The sequence below is a fragment of the Ailuropoda melanoleuca genome, chromosome 4, assembly GCF_002007445.2.
Source record: "Ailuropoda melanoleuca isolate Jingjing chromosome 4, ASM200744v2, whole genome shotgun sequence".
In the NCBI taxonomy this organism is placed as follows: Eukaryota; Metazoa; Chordata; class Mammalia; order Carnivora; family Ursidae; genus Ailuropoda; species Ailuropoda melanoleuca.
The window spans coordinates 9,052,423-9,067,486 of record NC_048221.1 but is presented as its reverse complement, the minus strand read 5'-3'; the positions used below and the strand labels follow the sequence as shown (position 1 = coordinate 9,067,486).

General features: G+C 57.1%; 1 protein-coding gene across 1 annotated transcript in view; it reads left to right on the top strand.

Moving 5' to 3' along the window:
* The window catches only part of CACNA1A (calcium voltage-gated channel subunit alpha1 A), a 214,528-nt gene that overhangs the window by 180,500 nt on the left and 18,964 nt on the right, over positions 1–15,064 (top strand). The window contains exons 32-38 of the mRNA XM_034657160.1: positions 1,574–1,657; positions 4,677–4,682; positions 9,010–9,126; positions 9,456–9,521; positions 9,692–9,807; positions 11,501–11,651; positions 14,494–14,621. Coding sequence (XP_034513051.1) covers positions 1,574–1,657; positions 4,677–4,682; positions 9,010–9,126; positions 9,456–9,521; positions 9,692–9,807; positions 11,501–11,651; positions 14,494–14,621 — 668 coding nt within the window. The remainder of the gene's footprint in view (positions 1–1,573; positions 1,658–4,676; positions 4,683–9,009; positions 9,127–9,455; positions 9,522–9,691; positions 9,808–11,500; positions 11,652–14,493; positions 14,622–15,064) is intronic.

Below are 15,064 nucleotides of genomic sequence, written 5' to 3'. Positions count from 1 at the left end.
TCGAAATCTGAGGGGGTCTGGACAGCACCCAGCAGCATCTGCTAAAATACCGAAAGTGCCAGTGGGACACAGATTCCTTTTAGCTGATTGTAGAATAGCAATCCCTTCATTGAGCGCCTACTGTATAACCGAACTCCTCGCCTAGATTCACGTTCATGATCTGATTGCTGTTATACCCCTGTCTTCCAGAAGAGGGCTCTAAGACCCAACCAGTCCAACTCGGAGGACATTTAACTTACACATGCTGAAAGAATTTGATCCTGGAAAGCACAGCTCCACAGCCTGGGTTCTTCTCTGTGAGGCAGGGGGGCTGCCACAGGGTCAGATGCTCAGGGGAGGAACTGACCCCTCAGAATGGGACCCGAGCCCCATCCTGGCTTCTGCTTTGTAAGGATGCCGGGAAGGCCTGCGTTTGGTGTGGGTGGCACTGAGCCTTGAGGGGGGGCTCTCTGTTTGAGCCAGACCCTTGGATTCAGACCGAGGCGCTGCTCAGTGTGAGCCCAAACCGTGCAGAACGTTTCAGGATTTCCACAGCGGTGTGCTGTGCCTGTGTGCCCCGATCGAGCCAACCCCGGGGCGTGCCGGTCAGGGAAGGTCAGGTTTAGGTACGGTCACAAACAACCCCCCACATCTCAGTCACCTCAGTCAACAAAGCTTTTGTTGACATTCAGCGGCGGGGGGGGGGGGGCTCTTTGCCTGGTAGTTACACAGGGACCCAGGCCCACAGACAGCCGCCACCTAGAACATCAATGGTCACCAAGCCCAGGGTTAAAAGAGTTCTGGTGAGTCCCACGCTGGCCTTGAGGTGGCTCACATTGTCTCTGCTCAAAACCCACTGGCTGTAACTAGACACGCGGCCCCATCGAACCCCAAGGGGGGCAAGGAGGTGAAGCCTGGCGAGTGCCCAGGAAGCCTTTGTGCCCCTGTTCCTATCCCCCTTCTTCATATTAGGTAGGGGAAGAACAGAGAAGTTAAGTCACAGGCCGACAGCTACACAGCAGGATGGTAGCAAAGCAGGGATGTGAACCCACAGTCCACTCTCTTAGCGAGCATGCTGTAACAAGTGGGGTCTTGAACATAAACTCTGGACTCACCCAGGCCTGGGTTCAAATCCTGACTCTTATATCCCTGCTGCACGCCTCAGATGGGCGAGTAACATCACTGTCTGAGTGTCAGCTGCTTCGTAAAAAATGGTTGATAATCCTTTGCTCCGAGGGTCTAAGCGAGGATCCCAGTGACATCATTCATAAAGCCTCTGGGGTGTCAGGGAGTCCTCAGATGTGTCAGAGAGACAGGCAGGCCCACGGGGTAGCCGTCTGTCTCCAGCAGAGCTGAATCGGGCCGTGGAGGCCCCCTCTGGGGCCGGGAGAGCCACGGGGTCCTGGGGAGGGGAACTCGGAGCAGGTGACACTCAGTAGCACTCACGGCAGCGTTTTGTTACTTGAATGACCGTGAGTGTTGTGGGCACTCGGGATGATCGGCAGCTGCGCCCCTAATGCACCCCGGGGCCGGCCGTGGCAGCCGGGCGTGGAGCCCTGCGTTGGCATCCCTGTCTTGTGGGTCCCCATTCTAGAATTATTTCCGCGATGCCTGGAACATCTTCGACTTTGTGACTGTTCTGGGCAGCATCACCGACATCCTCGTGACCGAGTTTGGGGTAAGTTTCCCGCCAGCTTCTCTCTGGGTCACTCCTGGCAGGGTGGAAAATGGGGGGGGGGTCTTCCAGAAGCAGTGGTCCCAAAAGCCACAGCTGACTTGGGCCAGCCCTTGACCATGACCAAAGAGGGAGAAGCGGGGACCCCAGAGGCAAGGGCAGCCCCTCAGGAGGGCAACTCAGGGAGACGGGGGAGCCCAAAGCCACAGCTGTGGGGCCCGCTCTGCAGTGTGAATTCCCCTGCCTCTTGGCTGTTGTCTTACGAATATATACTATGGATTGAGACAATTAAAGGACCCCAAGGCTGAGCCCTGCCCCCAAACACCACACAGTGTTGGGGACCCAGAAAGAACCGGTTTCAAGTCCATTCTGCTTGAACTAACCACCTTCTGGTTCATGGGGGGAGGTTCACGGGAGAGCCATGGCCCTTGAGCCAACAGGGGACACCACTGCCAGGGCCTTAGCAAGGTCCCCAGGATGTCCACCCTCTTCCATCCCCAGGCTTGGGAGGCTTGTGACCTGGGGGGGGGGTCTCTGGACCCCTCTGTGGTGGCCCCACAGGCCATATCATCCTTCCCCCTCATCTGAAAGACTCAGGGCCCCAGAGCTCCTATCTCAGACCCCCTCCTTGGCCATTTGTGAGTGACCCCAGGCTTGGGAGCCGTCAGGAGACGGGGGGGAGGGCAGGAGATCCTCACAGGGAGAGCATAAGGGCAAAGACTGTTGGAGCCAAGGGCAGGAGGGGTTCTCAACCTCATCATAATAGCAATAAAAATAAGCAATAAAAAAAAATGCCCGGCAAGAATGGTACAACTCAGTTGCATGACAGGCACTGTGCCAAGCGGTTCACATGAATTAGCTCGTGGTACAGGTTGGGTCAGGACAGAAAAGAATTCCCTTGGAGGGTTCAACTGAAGGGACTGGAAAGCAGAGACCACTCACGGAAAAGAAGGGAGGGGGACAGACCAGGATGGCAAAGTACCCAGCACCCTGCCACCATGGGGAGCTGTTACCTGCCCAGGTGCTGAAGCAGGGAGGAAATCTGAGCTGGAAGGGGGAGGGGCCACTTGGCAGGAGCCGTGGACCTGGAGGGACAGAGCCCCTGCCCGAGAGGAAGGCCAAAGCAGGCCCAGAACACTGGGAGAAATACCCAAGCCCATCTCTTCTCCACCCTTCAGCTCCTGCCAGTTCATCCCCTTGGCCAAGCCTAGCCAGAAGGGAATCAGAAGGCCAGGGAGCCCGGGGTGGGGGGGGATGGAGGGGGAATGCCCAAAATAGGCAGAGAAAAGTGGAGAATAGATCTGGTTGGGGTGTGGCCCCATTTCACAGATGAGGAAGCTAATGCTAGGTACTTGAGCAAGTGAGGGACCTGCCTGAGGTCATGCACCCCAACCTCTTGACCCTTGAGAGCTCACTGGTGGCCCCATTGGAGCCCCCAGCAGAAAGGGACCAGCTGATCCATTCTTCCATCCTGGAAGGCTGGTGGGGCTGAGGAGCTCGACAGAAGAGGAGGCCATTCTCGAAGTGTCCCCCGACACCTCCATCCCAAGAGGTATCCTGGCCGTACCTCTGCCTTCAGCTGCACTGAGCTGAAATTCTCCCTTCCCTTCATCCCATGCCTAACACCTTCCTCTGGAGAGGCCGGGGCGCTGTCCCCATTGGGCTTCCCCACCCCCCCGGCCCCTGTGCCAGAGCCTCGGCCTCATCTCTGTCCTAAGTTTCTAAGGGATCCGAAGCTCCAACTGGCAGTCGAAATAACCCACCATCCCACTGAGCACACAACAGTTTTGAACCAGCAGCCCTCTGGGTGGTCAGTCAAGAGGTCAGAAGGGTGGCCCGGGACCCCAGCCGGGCAAGTGGAGGAAGTTGGTTGAAACCTCCAGTCACCAGTAAGAGATCCATAGGGCTGGACCCCAATGACCCATTCATTGTCCAGGCTGGCAGGGTAGGGAAGGGCAGGAGGGCGAGGCACAGGGCCCAATTCAAGGACATCAGGACTGTTACAGCATCCAAACAGCCCTCCCCACAAGCTGTTTGACTTTGGGCGGCTTACATCTCCTGTCGTGTAGAATGGGGATAGCTGTTGGAATGAACCTCACTGGATCCCTGCAAGCTCCACGTTCACTTATGCATTAAGTAGGCATTCACTGAGCGCCTGCTGTATGCTGGGCATTGCTGTACGTGCCCGGAGACTGTGAACAAAGCAAAAACAGACAAGCATGCCTGCCCCCACAAGGCTGATGTTCTAGGAAGGGAGTCGGCAACTTTTCACAAGTGTGAGCGATCCACGTGAAGGGTTTGGCACAGAACCTGCGAGGGAATAGAACGTTCCCGGATGGAGGTTACTATTATTGCTATTGTGACCGCGAAGGCACGTGGGTCTGCACTGTGTGCGCCAGCCACCTCCCCCGCCCCCGGCCCCCAGGGCCCTGAATTAGAATCATTTGGATGGAAAGATAGAGGGTGGGTGTGTGGACCCTTTTAGGATTTATTTCCCAACTGCCGGGCAAGGAGCCCACAGTCCCCCCTTTCTGCCTCCCAGGTAAGCCCGCTAGGTCAGGCCAAGAGCTCAGCCAGGCTGAGGCAGGGAGAGCCAGACCCTTGCGAGGGCAAGTCCCCAGGGTTTGGGGGGGAGAGGGCTCAGGGGGGCCCCCTGGGCCTCAGCTGCCGCCCCCAAGTGGCCGGGTGACGTGGGTTTGCCCTGCGTTCAATGGATAATGACTGTGTTTCTTGTCTTGTCTCTTTTCATGCCTGCTCTTTAAACTGTATATTGGCACAACGCCGTCTGAAAAACTCATCCAATCAAAATGCACTATGAAATTCATTTGTTCATCCATGACGTGGTCTGTGTGTTCATACACCAATGACTATCTCCCAACCCACCACCCCCACTCCCCGCCCGGGAACCGAAACCCATTGGTTTTTTGGCACTGGTTACAAATCAACCTAAAAAACGCTGAACACGCGTCCCCAACTGCCCCCGCCCGCCCGCTCCCCCTCCATCTTCAACATCTGCATCTAGAATCCGGTTGGTCTTACTTCTTTCTGAAGTCTAAATGCCTTACATTAACTGTGAACGCATCTTCTTGCGTCAGCACTGCACGTCCTGCCCTGGGCTTTGGACTTGGGTTGCCTGATGCCCCTCCCCTGCCCCCCACCCCGTCTGTCTGTCTCCCCAGCCACTCCCACTCCCTCCTCACTCCTGCAGACCCTCCCTCCCCCTCCTCTCTTTCTCTCTTCCCCACCCCCATTGTTTTTATTGGGTTCTGAATTGGGGTTTTCTGTGTGGGTTGGTTGGCCTCTTTTGCAAAGAGAAGACTGGGTTTGCCCTAGGTAGCACCCCCCGCAAGACTGTTCAGCTGGCTGGGTCTCCCCCCCCCCATCTCTTACCCGCATCCCTACACTCGGATCCCTCGGCCACCTGCTCATTGCTCCTGTCCCATTTGTCTTCCTGGAGCCTGGGCGCCAGGATAGCTCAACCCACTCCAGCCCCGTGAGTTTGACTGGCTAGAGACATCAATCTCCAAGTCCGAGGAGGAGGTCCGAGGGCTGGGCAGCAGGCAGGCAAAGACTCTCAGAGGAGAGAAACTCGGAGCAGGCCAGACGAGGCCCTCCCTTGGAGCCCTGGTTTTCACATGCTTGTGTGCCCCCACGTACACACAGTCACTGAACCCATGTGCCCTCTCCTCTCCCCACAAAACACACCCATGCACACCTGTCCCTCTCAGTTCCGTCCATCCACCCTGCACACCCAGGCTCCTGCCCCAGCACACACCATCTCCATCGCTCCCACCTCCCTTACTCAGCTCCTTGCACACTTCTCACTCTGGTAAATTCCATCTGCCCCCGCCTCACGCCCACTACCTCTGCCCCCCTTTGAAGGACCCCCTGAATGGCACCTCTGCACCAGGACCCCTCCCGCACCAGCAGCACCGCATGCACTCATCCACCAGACATTTCATGATCCCACATGCGGTGCCGCAAGCGGAGTGGTGGGCCGAGGTGTCCACCATCACTGCCACCCCCTCACCTAAACCCAGAGTGGGGAAGCCAGGCATTGGTCAAATAGCCGCTCTAGAACCCACCTGAAATTGCAACTGTGTAAGGAACTAAAGGATAAGCACTGTTAACAAAGATGGGGGAGAAGAGCATTCGAGGCCCAGAACAGCACATGCAAATGCCCGGTAGCAAGAGGAATCCTGCAGGGGTCTGGGTCTACAAGTGAGGGGGTGTGGCCAGAGCAAAGAGAGGGAAGGCCAGCTGACCCAGAGAAAGCGAAAAGGGCAGGAGGGGTCTTGCAGAAGTCTGAGAGGAGCTGGAACAGAGGCAGCTTTGGAAGTGTCATTGGACAAGATGGCTAGGGGAGCAGCCAGGCAGGGGGCTGGGCTGGGAGGGAGCACCAGGATCCCCACGAGAGGGGCCTGGCCACCTGAGCAGGGGCTTCTCCGGGACCTGGGGTTGGGTTGGGTCTAGGCTGGGGGAGAAAGGTACCTGGAGGGAGCAGAGTCTGGCTTGAACTGGGAGACGGAAGTGAGGGAATGCCAGAAGAGGGCCAGGTTGGGGCACGAGCACAGGTACAGGCAAAGAGGGTTGGAGGTACCATTAAGGGCTCCCCGGAAGGAGTCAAGGAGGCAGGTGGTTATGAGATCTGGAGCATGAGGGCAAGGTCCGATGAGGTGGGGTGTGCAAGTGGCAGGATTTCTCCAGAACCTTCAGGTGGCTGGATCTGGATCTCACGTCTTTCTGAGAGTGAAGAGCCTTCCAGGGCCTGTGTCCCACCCCGTCACCCTTGAACCAGGAAGCACAGGGCAGGCTTGAAGGAGAGCACAGCTGCTCCTTCTTGGGCTGTGGACGGAAAGATGGAAGCTAGGAGAAGGGAAGTCACCAGAAGTTCTGCGAGCACATGAAGAACTCCATGCAGAGCCCAGAAGAAATGGAGGGGTGGATGAGGGCAGACAGTACTTTCCCCTGCCCTGTCCCCTGGACCTCTCATCTCCTCCCCCTCCCTCCCCCATGTGTCTCCTCCCCCTGCTCCAAAAAGGGCAGCATGCTCTCTGCACGTGTCTCCCTGCGAGACCCCCTTGCTTCTCCTGCATGATGGCAGGCTCCCCCCGCTCTACCCTGAGTCCCCGGAGGCTCCCCCAGGCCCGCCTGCCTTTGCATGCTGGGCAGAGTCCACATGTTATGACCCACCCCGTGAAGGGATGGCTTGTACTCTGGGGATGGTCGGGAGGGGCCGGGGACACCTGGGCCATCGGCCCGTCCCCAGGTAGAGCTGGGTGGCCAGGCAGGGCTGGGAGTCAGGTCAGCTGGGCACAGGGGGTGACTCTCAGCTGAGCTGGGTGTGGGAGCTTGTTCGAGGCCCCTGGGACATTCTCACAGTGGTTGGGCCCAGTATGGTCAGGGCAGGATGTCCCAGCCCCCTCCCCCATCCTAGAGGCCTAAAGGCCAACTGATGGGTCCCAACGAGCATCCTAGACTTTGCCAGCAAATCCAGAGGCCTCTTGTCAGCCCCAGAAATTCCTTGAATTCCCATCCCTGCCTCTCAGCTCCCAGGCCAGACCCAGGAGCTGGAAAGCCCCCCAGGAGCCACCAAGTAGGATGTCCACATAGAATTCATCATCTGAACTTTTGAGAGCAAGAGGGGTGCTGTGACTGCCACGGCAACCAGCATGGTCACCCCTGCGCCATTGGAGGGGTGAGGGCTGGGCCAGTGGAAATCTTGCTACATGGCCTGTTTCTAGGCTTCCTCTAGACCCCCTAGAGCAGAGCCCCGTTTGAGCTCCTGTGCCTCCAGCCCGCTAGCCGACTGCCTGGCGGGGCTTTCCTTGTCCGCCTGGGGCGAGTGTGTTGGACCCAACGCCTCTGGCATCCAAGCACGTACTGTAAGCCAGGAAAGCGGGTGCCACTTCTAGAACGTGGGGGACCTCAGCAAACTGGAGGGCACATGGCCTGCTTCATGGGGCAGCCACATCTAAGCCCCAACTAACTTTTGCCAGCCTGGAGGCAGGTCCGGAGTTGCCAGAATCACCAGATTTGGGGGAGACATCTGATTTTTAAACACTGGCAACTCGTTTTAATCAAAACAAAACAGAACTGCTCAGGCCCTACTAGATAGCTTCATCAGCCAGATTTGGTCCGTCTGTGACTTTCAGCCGCCTGTCCCCCACCAGCAACCCTGAGGCCCCAGCAGGCAAGCGCCCCGCCCCCCCCAGGGCAGCCGGCACCCACCTCCCGCTGCTCTCTTGGCTCCCCTCCCAGCTAACCGCCCCCTTCCTTGGGGGGGTTCTCCCGGCTTGGGCGGGAGGAGGTAGAGACAGTGACTAGTCAGGGGGTCTTTGAGTAGAGGCAGGGTCCACGCAGGGAGGTCCTGGGGGCAGGGACAGCCCCACCTCCAGCACCGGCCCCTCGGTGGGCCTGGGCTGTTTGCGAGCTCACCCACCCACGGGCGCTGCGTACTTCCTGCTTCCCGCAGGCCTGGTCCCGTGCTACTCCACCCAGCCCCAGAAGCTGAGAAGCCATCCCTGAGAGGGGGGAAAAGGGCCCCAAATGCATCTTCTCCGACTCAGCGGGCAGCGAGGACTCGCCCTGCAGCCGACCAGCCCCAGCTCCCTCCCGTCCTCCCCATTCCCGCTCGCCAAGGGGGTAAGAAAAGATGCTCCTCCGCTTCTCCTCGGCTCGAGCCGCTGCTCCTCTTGGCCGTGGGGTGAGGTCAGGGCGGGCAGGAGTGGGTGGGCAGCTCGGCAGGGCAGGGCAGGGTGCCCGCTGAGTCCCACGACAGATGCATTTCTGGCCCGGAGCGTAACATGCCCTGGGAACCCGCACATGTCCGCCAGGCCTGCGCGCGCTGGCTACCCCCACCCCGCCCTGGTGTTTGTGCATCGTACACGTGTGATGGATTCGGCAACTTGACCCGCTTGTGTCCTATCGTCTCAGTGCATTTGGTTGTTGGGAGAAACAAAAACCATCTCGATTTTTTTCCTGATTGGATGATTCGGATATATTTTCTTTTCCTTGTTCTTTTGTTATTTCTTCCCCACCCCCACCCCACCTGGTTCCTCTCTCTTCCTTCCTTTTTCTTTCCTTTTCCCCATTGCTGGTGGGGCTGGCAGGGAGGGTTTATGCTTTTGAGTTGCCTTTTCCTCCCTTCCACCCTCTCCCTCCCCCCCAACTTTGTTCCTTTTTCGACGTTTTTCCTCCGCACCATTGCATTAATAGTGCTTTCTCTCCCTCCTTATTTGGGGACTGGCTTGCTTTTCCTGTTGGTTGGCTTCACGTAGGGGCCTCTGTGAGTGGTGACGGCTCCGAGCCCCCAGGGCTGGGTGGATGGTCACCCTTCTCTCCCCCCCCCCCAGAATAACTTCATCAACTTGAGCTTCCTCCGCCTCTTCCGAGCTGCCCGGCTCATCAAGCTGCTCCGTCAGGGTTACACCATCCGAATCCTCCTCTGGACCTTCGTGCAGTCCTTCAAGGTGAGCCCCTGTGCCAGCCTCGGCCTGACAAGATCCTACCCCCTCCCCTGCTCTGGCTGAAAGTAGCAATCAGATGGAAAGGCCTCTGGTGAACTTTGCTGGGAGTCTGCGATCTGCACGGCTCTTCTTTAGATTGCCGGCCCCCGGTGTGGCTTGAGAGCTCCAGGGGGATTGCCCCTGATACCTTGAGGCCCACCAAGCCCCGGCACCACTCTGGCACAGCATGGGGCCACCCAGCCCCGTGGGGCAGAGCACTGCAACAAGGGAGGGAAATGGTGGGGGTAAGAGACCGCCCCCATACTCTCCTTCATTGCCTTCCTTCCCACCAGGCCCTGCCATATGTCTGTCTGCTGATTGCCATGCTTTTCTTTATCTACGCCATCATTGGGATGCAGGTGAGTGCCGCCCCCCTCACTTTCCTAGAGCCCTCCCTGCAAGGGCCCCTGTCCTTAGGCAGGGGTGGGTGAGGGGAACCCAGTTTGGAGAGACAGCCATGACGGTTGAGTGGTTTTTCTGAACCCACTGGGGGCGTGGCTGCCCCGATCATCACCATCTGATTCCCCAGGTGTTTGGCAACATCGGCATCGACGTGGAGGATGAGGACAGTGATGAGGATGAATTCCAAATCACGGAGCACAATAACTTTCGGACCTTCTTCCAGGCCCTCATGCTTCTCTTCAGGTGAGAGGGGCACTGCTCTCATGCGCCTCTTCTGGTGGGGGCGTGTCCTCTTCCTGTAGGGGGCATGTCCTCCCTGTCTCTTCCTGTAGGGGGCGTGTCCTCCCTGTCTCTTCCTGTAGGGGGCGTGTCCTCGTCCTGTGGGGACGTGTCCTCTCCTTCCTCTTCCTGTAGGGGGCGTGCCATCTTTCTTTCTTTCCAGTGAGGCTGGGGATGGGCTGGTGGGGGGCCCAGGGACCCTGGCAGGGTAGAACCTGAAGGTCCTGGGACACAAGCATGGAAGGCATTTTCAGGCATTACCTCATTAAATCCTCCTAACCATCCAGTGAGGTGGGGATTCCTGGCAACCCCATCTGACAGGTGAGGAAATTGAGGCTTATAGACCATGAGGCTCGATTCTTTTTTTTTTTTAAAGATTATATTTATTTATTTGACAGAGATAGAGACAGCCAGCGAGAGAGGGAACACAAGCAGGGGGAGTGGGAGAGGAAGAAGCAGGCTCATAGCGGAGGAGCCTGATGTGGGGCTCGATCCCATAACGCCGGGATCACGCCCTGAGCCGAAGGCAGATGCTTAACTGCTGTGCCACCCAGGCGCCCCGAGCCTCGATTCTTAATCCTGGCTGCACCTTAAAGTTCCTTCGTTCATTTGGCGGAAGTTTGTTGAGCACCTACTGTGTGCCAGGCATCACTGAAGGGTAAAGAAAGCAGAAAGAGATACTCGGTGCCCTCCAGATGCTTCTGTTCCTGTGGGGGAGAAAGGCAATCGTAAGCTAATAACGGAGAGTGCAAGAAGGGGATAAAATTCAAGGTCAAGAGGGAAATGAAGGCACAAAAGAACAAATAATGTATGATTCCATTTCTATGAGGTGTCCAGAAGAGGCAAATTCATAGAGAAGAAAAGGTGGAGCAGAGATTGCCAAGAGCTGCATGAGTGGACAGTGGGGAGCTAGTGTTTAACAGGTAGAGTTCCCAGTTTGGGATGGATGAAAGATTCCAGAGGTGGACAGTGGTGATGGGTGCACAGCATTGTGAATGTACTGAATGCCCCTGAACTCTACCCTTAAAAATAGTTACAATGATCAATCTTATGTACATTTGGGTATGAGAAAAAAAAATTTTTTTTAATTTAGCAACAACATTTAAAGGAATGGAGGGCTGGTGGGTCACGCCGCCCTGGAGGCAGGTGACACGTGAGAGAAATAGGTGAGGGAGGATGGATATCTGTGTGGATATCTGAGGAAGGGCAGGCCAGGCAGAGGTAGAGCAAGTGCAAAGGCCCTGAGGCAGGGGCATGGCTGGCATGTTTGGGGACAGTGAGATCCCAGTGTGCCTGGAGCAAAGAGCCCTAGGGAGAAGGTAGTAAGAGATGATTATCACCTGCGGGAACAGAAGCTTTGAAAACATACCTCCCTACACCCCCAGTCGCCACCCCGGACCAATTGAAAGCAAGTCTGTGGGAGTGGGCTTTGGCATCAGCCTTGTTTAAAGCACCGCCACCCCGCCCCAAGGAACTTTAATGCACAGCCGAAGGATGAGAATCACCTCTCCGAGCTCCCAGAGAGAAAAGGTGGCGTACCTGGAACTTGAACTCAGACCAGTCCAGCTCCCAAGCCCTGTGCTAATATCCCCGAAGGATGTTAGTGTCCAGGGCTGGGTGGCCGGGTCCCTGATGAAGCCCGCTGTCCGTTCCTCAGGAGCGCCACTGGGGAGGCTTGGCACAACATCATGCTCTCCTGCCTCAGCGGGAAGCCGTGCGATAGGAACTCCGGCATCCTGACGCCCGAGTGTGGCAACGAATTTGCTTATTTTTACTTCGTGTCCTTCATCTTCCTGTGCTCGTTTCTGGTGAGTCTGTGCGCATGGGGGGTGCCGGGGGAGCTCCCTGGCCTGGCTCCTACTCTGGGCCATAGGTTTCACTCGCGTACACGTATGGCTGTGTCACGGATTTGCTCCCTGCAGAGTGTCTCTGAGCCAGCTGGCAATTAGGTGACCCAGGGATTCTCAGCTGTTGATACGGGGGGGCTGGCTCCTTCTTGGGGGGCGGGGGGCTGTCCTGGGCGTTGCAGTGTGTTTAGCAACATCCCCGGCCTCCACTCTCAGGTGCGATAAGCAAACATGCCTTCCGACATTGACAGTGACCCCCTGGGGATTGGGGGCAGGACAGAATCTCCCCCATCTGAGAACCGCTCGGTATTACTGAGCTGAGAGCTGGTCCCCCGCCAGCCCAGTTACACAGGACACAAGCTATGCCCCCCCCTTCTGGAGCAGTCAGAGCGAAGTCAGAGGAACGCAAACTCTCTAGATATCTTAAGCTGAGGAGACTTAATGCAAGGATTGGTTCCGTGGGGTTGAAAGAGAACTAGAGAGCCCTGGAGCCACCAGGGATTCCTGGCTGCGGGAATTGAAGAGAGGGAGGATCAAACACACACCCCCTCCCGCTGCCCGTGGCACCATGCTGTCCGCAGCCCCTGGACACTTGCAGATGGTGATGGTTTCCTGTGCCTGCTGTGACAAAGTACCGTAAACGTGGTGGCTTAAAACAACAGAAATTGACCCTCCCACGGTTCTGGAGGCTAAAACCGATCAATGTGTCGGCAGGGCCGTGCTCCCTCCAAAGCCTCTTGGGGAGAATCCTTGCCAGCATCTTCCAGCTTCTGGGGGTCCCAGGGGTTCCTTGGCTTGTGGCTGTGTCCCTCCGGCATCTACCTCCATCTTCTCCCCTGTGTGTCTGTGTCCAGATTCCTCTTTTAGGGGAATAGCAGTCAGATTGGATTTAGGGCCCACCCTAATCCAGTATGACCTCATCCTAACTTGAGGACATCACTGAAGACCCTTTTTCCAAATAAGGTCAGGTTCACAGGTACCGGCAGTTAGGATCTGAACATGTCTTTGGAGGGGGACACAGTTCAACCCACAAGACAGACCCACACTGGAGGCAGGAGGGGTCCCTTCTCCCGTCCTCCCTGGTCTGGTTTCCTGACCATGGATCCCACCAGCAGGATATAGGAAGCCAGCTGCCAAGAGAGCGTGAGACGGGTGCAGACCCCGGCCAAACGCCGGCGTCTATCAGCGGAAGCCCAGCACCCTCACCCCCTTCAGAATAGTGGCCTCACCCTGAGAGAGTCGTAGCCTCTATCCCTGAGCCCCCCCGTCCAGCGTCCACAGCTGCCGACCCCAAAGCTCCATTCGTTGCCCAGTTCCAAATGCCTAGGAGAGAGTCTGAATGGGCCACCATTGTCCAAGTAGCTATGGGTACCTGTAGGGACAAGATCTTATAATACAGCCCATCTGGGAAGGGAAGGCACCCCAGAGGACGTCTCCATTTGACCATCAGCCCCCCAAGGGCAGGGATTTCTGTTTTGTTCACTGCCATATCCTCAGCACCTAGGACAGTGCCTGGCACACAGCAGGTACTCAATCAATATCATGAAGATGAATTAAAAATTGAGTCCTGAAGTTAGGGACACCCGGGATTACAGATTATTTGTTAAACACCTACTATGCTTCTATCTACACATTTGTTGAATACCTACTATGTGCCAGACCTGCTGCTAGGCACTGGGGTACAGGGACAGAACACGGTTGTCTCAGGCTGCAGGGGCAATCGGCAGACGAGTCAACAGGTAATAGCCATGTGGCCTGATACGTGCTGTGATGAGGCGATTCAGACCAAGGGAAGGAAGATTTCAAAGAGTGGCCTGCAGGGACCACGAGCAACAACGAGCACGTTTGAATCAGATTGGTTGCCAGTAGCAGAAACTTTGCTGACGTAAGCAGCATATATTAAGTTCACGGACTTGTGTACCGGAAGGGTCCCGGTGAGGCTGGATGCAGACAGCAGACCCCATCCTCCCTGCTCTTCCTCACACTGGCTCCGTTCTCAGACTTTCTCCTTGTAGAGGCAAAATGGCGGCCGGGGTGTCAGCACAAATCCCAGGGAAGGCTCTCATCGGCCACCTTGGGTCATGTGCCTCTCCCTAACCAATCACAGCCCTGAGTTATACGACCGCTGCCTGGGGAGCCAGAAAGCGGGGGTCGGCCACACCCAGCTACGGCCTGTTATGTATAAAGGAGGGGGGTTCCCCAGATGCTGCTACCCACGGGGAGACAAATCACAATGTTCGGTAAAGGAGCAGCATTTGCAAAGGCTTGGAGGCAAAATGATGCAAGCTTCCCGGGCGCTGAGGGCTAGAAGAACACGTGAAAAGGTGCTACGAGGTGCAGATGAGGGCAGGAAAATTAATTCATCTGTCCGTCCATCCTTCCATCCATCCATCTAGGAAATACTTGCTGATTGCTTACTTTGTGCTGGGGCTGGGGATACAACCCACATGGAGTGCTGACTTTGGCCCTGTTGGAGGGCTGGTGTGGGAAGATTTGGGGTCATGATGGTCCCTTGGGGTTGGCCCCCATTTCACGTAGCCTCTCCCCCCCTCTCTCTCCAACTCTGTCTCTGTCCATCACTGTTGGTCTCTGTCTCTCTGTCCCACCTCCATCTCTGCATCTGTCTCTGGGGCTCCTTCTGTGAGTGTGTGTCTCGCCTCCCTGTCCCCCCCATCTTTTCATTCTCTGTCTCCCTTTCCCCATCTTACCTCTCTCCCTCCCTCTCTTTCTGGGCTTCCGTGTATGTGTGTTTGCGTGTGTCTTGCTCTCCCCCACTCCCTCTCGGCCCCCGGGGTCCCCACAGATGCTGAACCTCTTTGTCGCCGTCATCATGGACAACTTTGAGTACCTCACCCGAGATTCCTCCATCCTGGGTCCCCACCACCTGGATGAGTACGTGCGTGTCTGGGCCGAGTACGACCCCGCAGCGTGGTAAGGAGTCACCCGCATCCTCCAGCCACATTGCCCACCTTTCTCTGGTGCTAGAGCCCGCGAGGCTAGGTCACGCCCCGGACTTTGCGGCACGGGGTCCCTGGGGAGGTAGCTGGGATCTCCGAGGGGTCAGCCTGGAGGAAAGAGATGAGAATCAGCGCCCCCACACACTACAGGTGAAATGCTTGGGGACCACCCCTGCCCAAGGCCCAGGCTTTCTGGGAGATGAGGGAAGGAATCAGGCACTGAGGATTTTGCCTCCAATACTCTCCCCCTCACTGAGAGGCCTCCGGATGGTGAGGACAAGCTAGCCAGGCCCCCGGGGAGGAAGCCAGCGGTCTCTCAGCCTCTGCTGTCCTGGGAGCGATGGGAACGGGGCCAGCCTAGCTCCCTTGGCAGAGGGGATTGGCCGAGAGATCACAGTGGCGCTGGACAGTGATCAC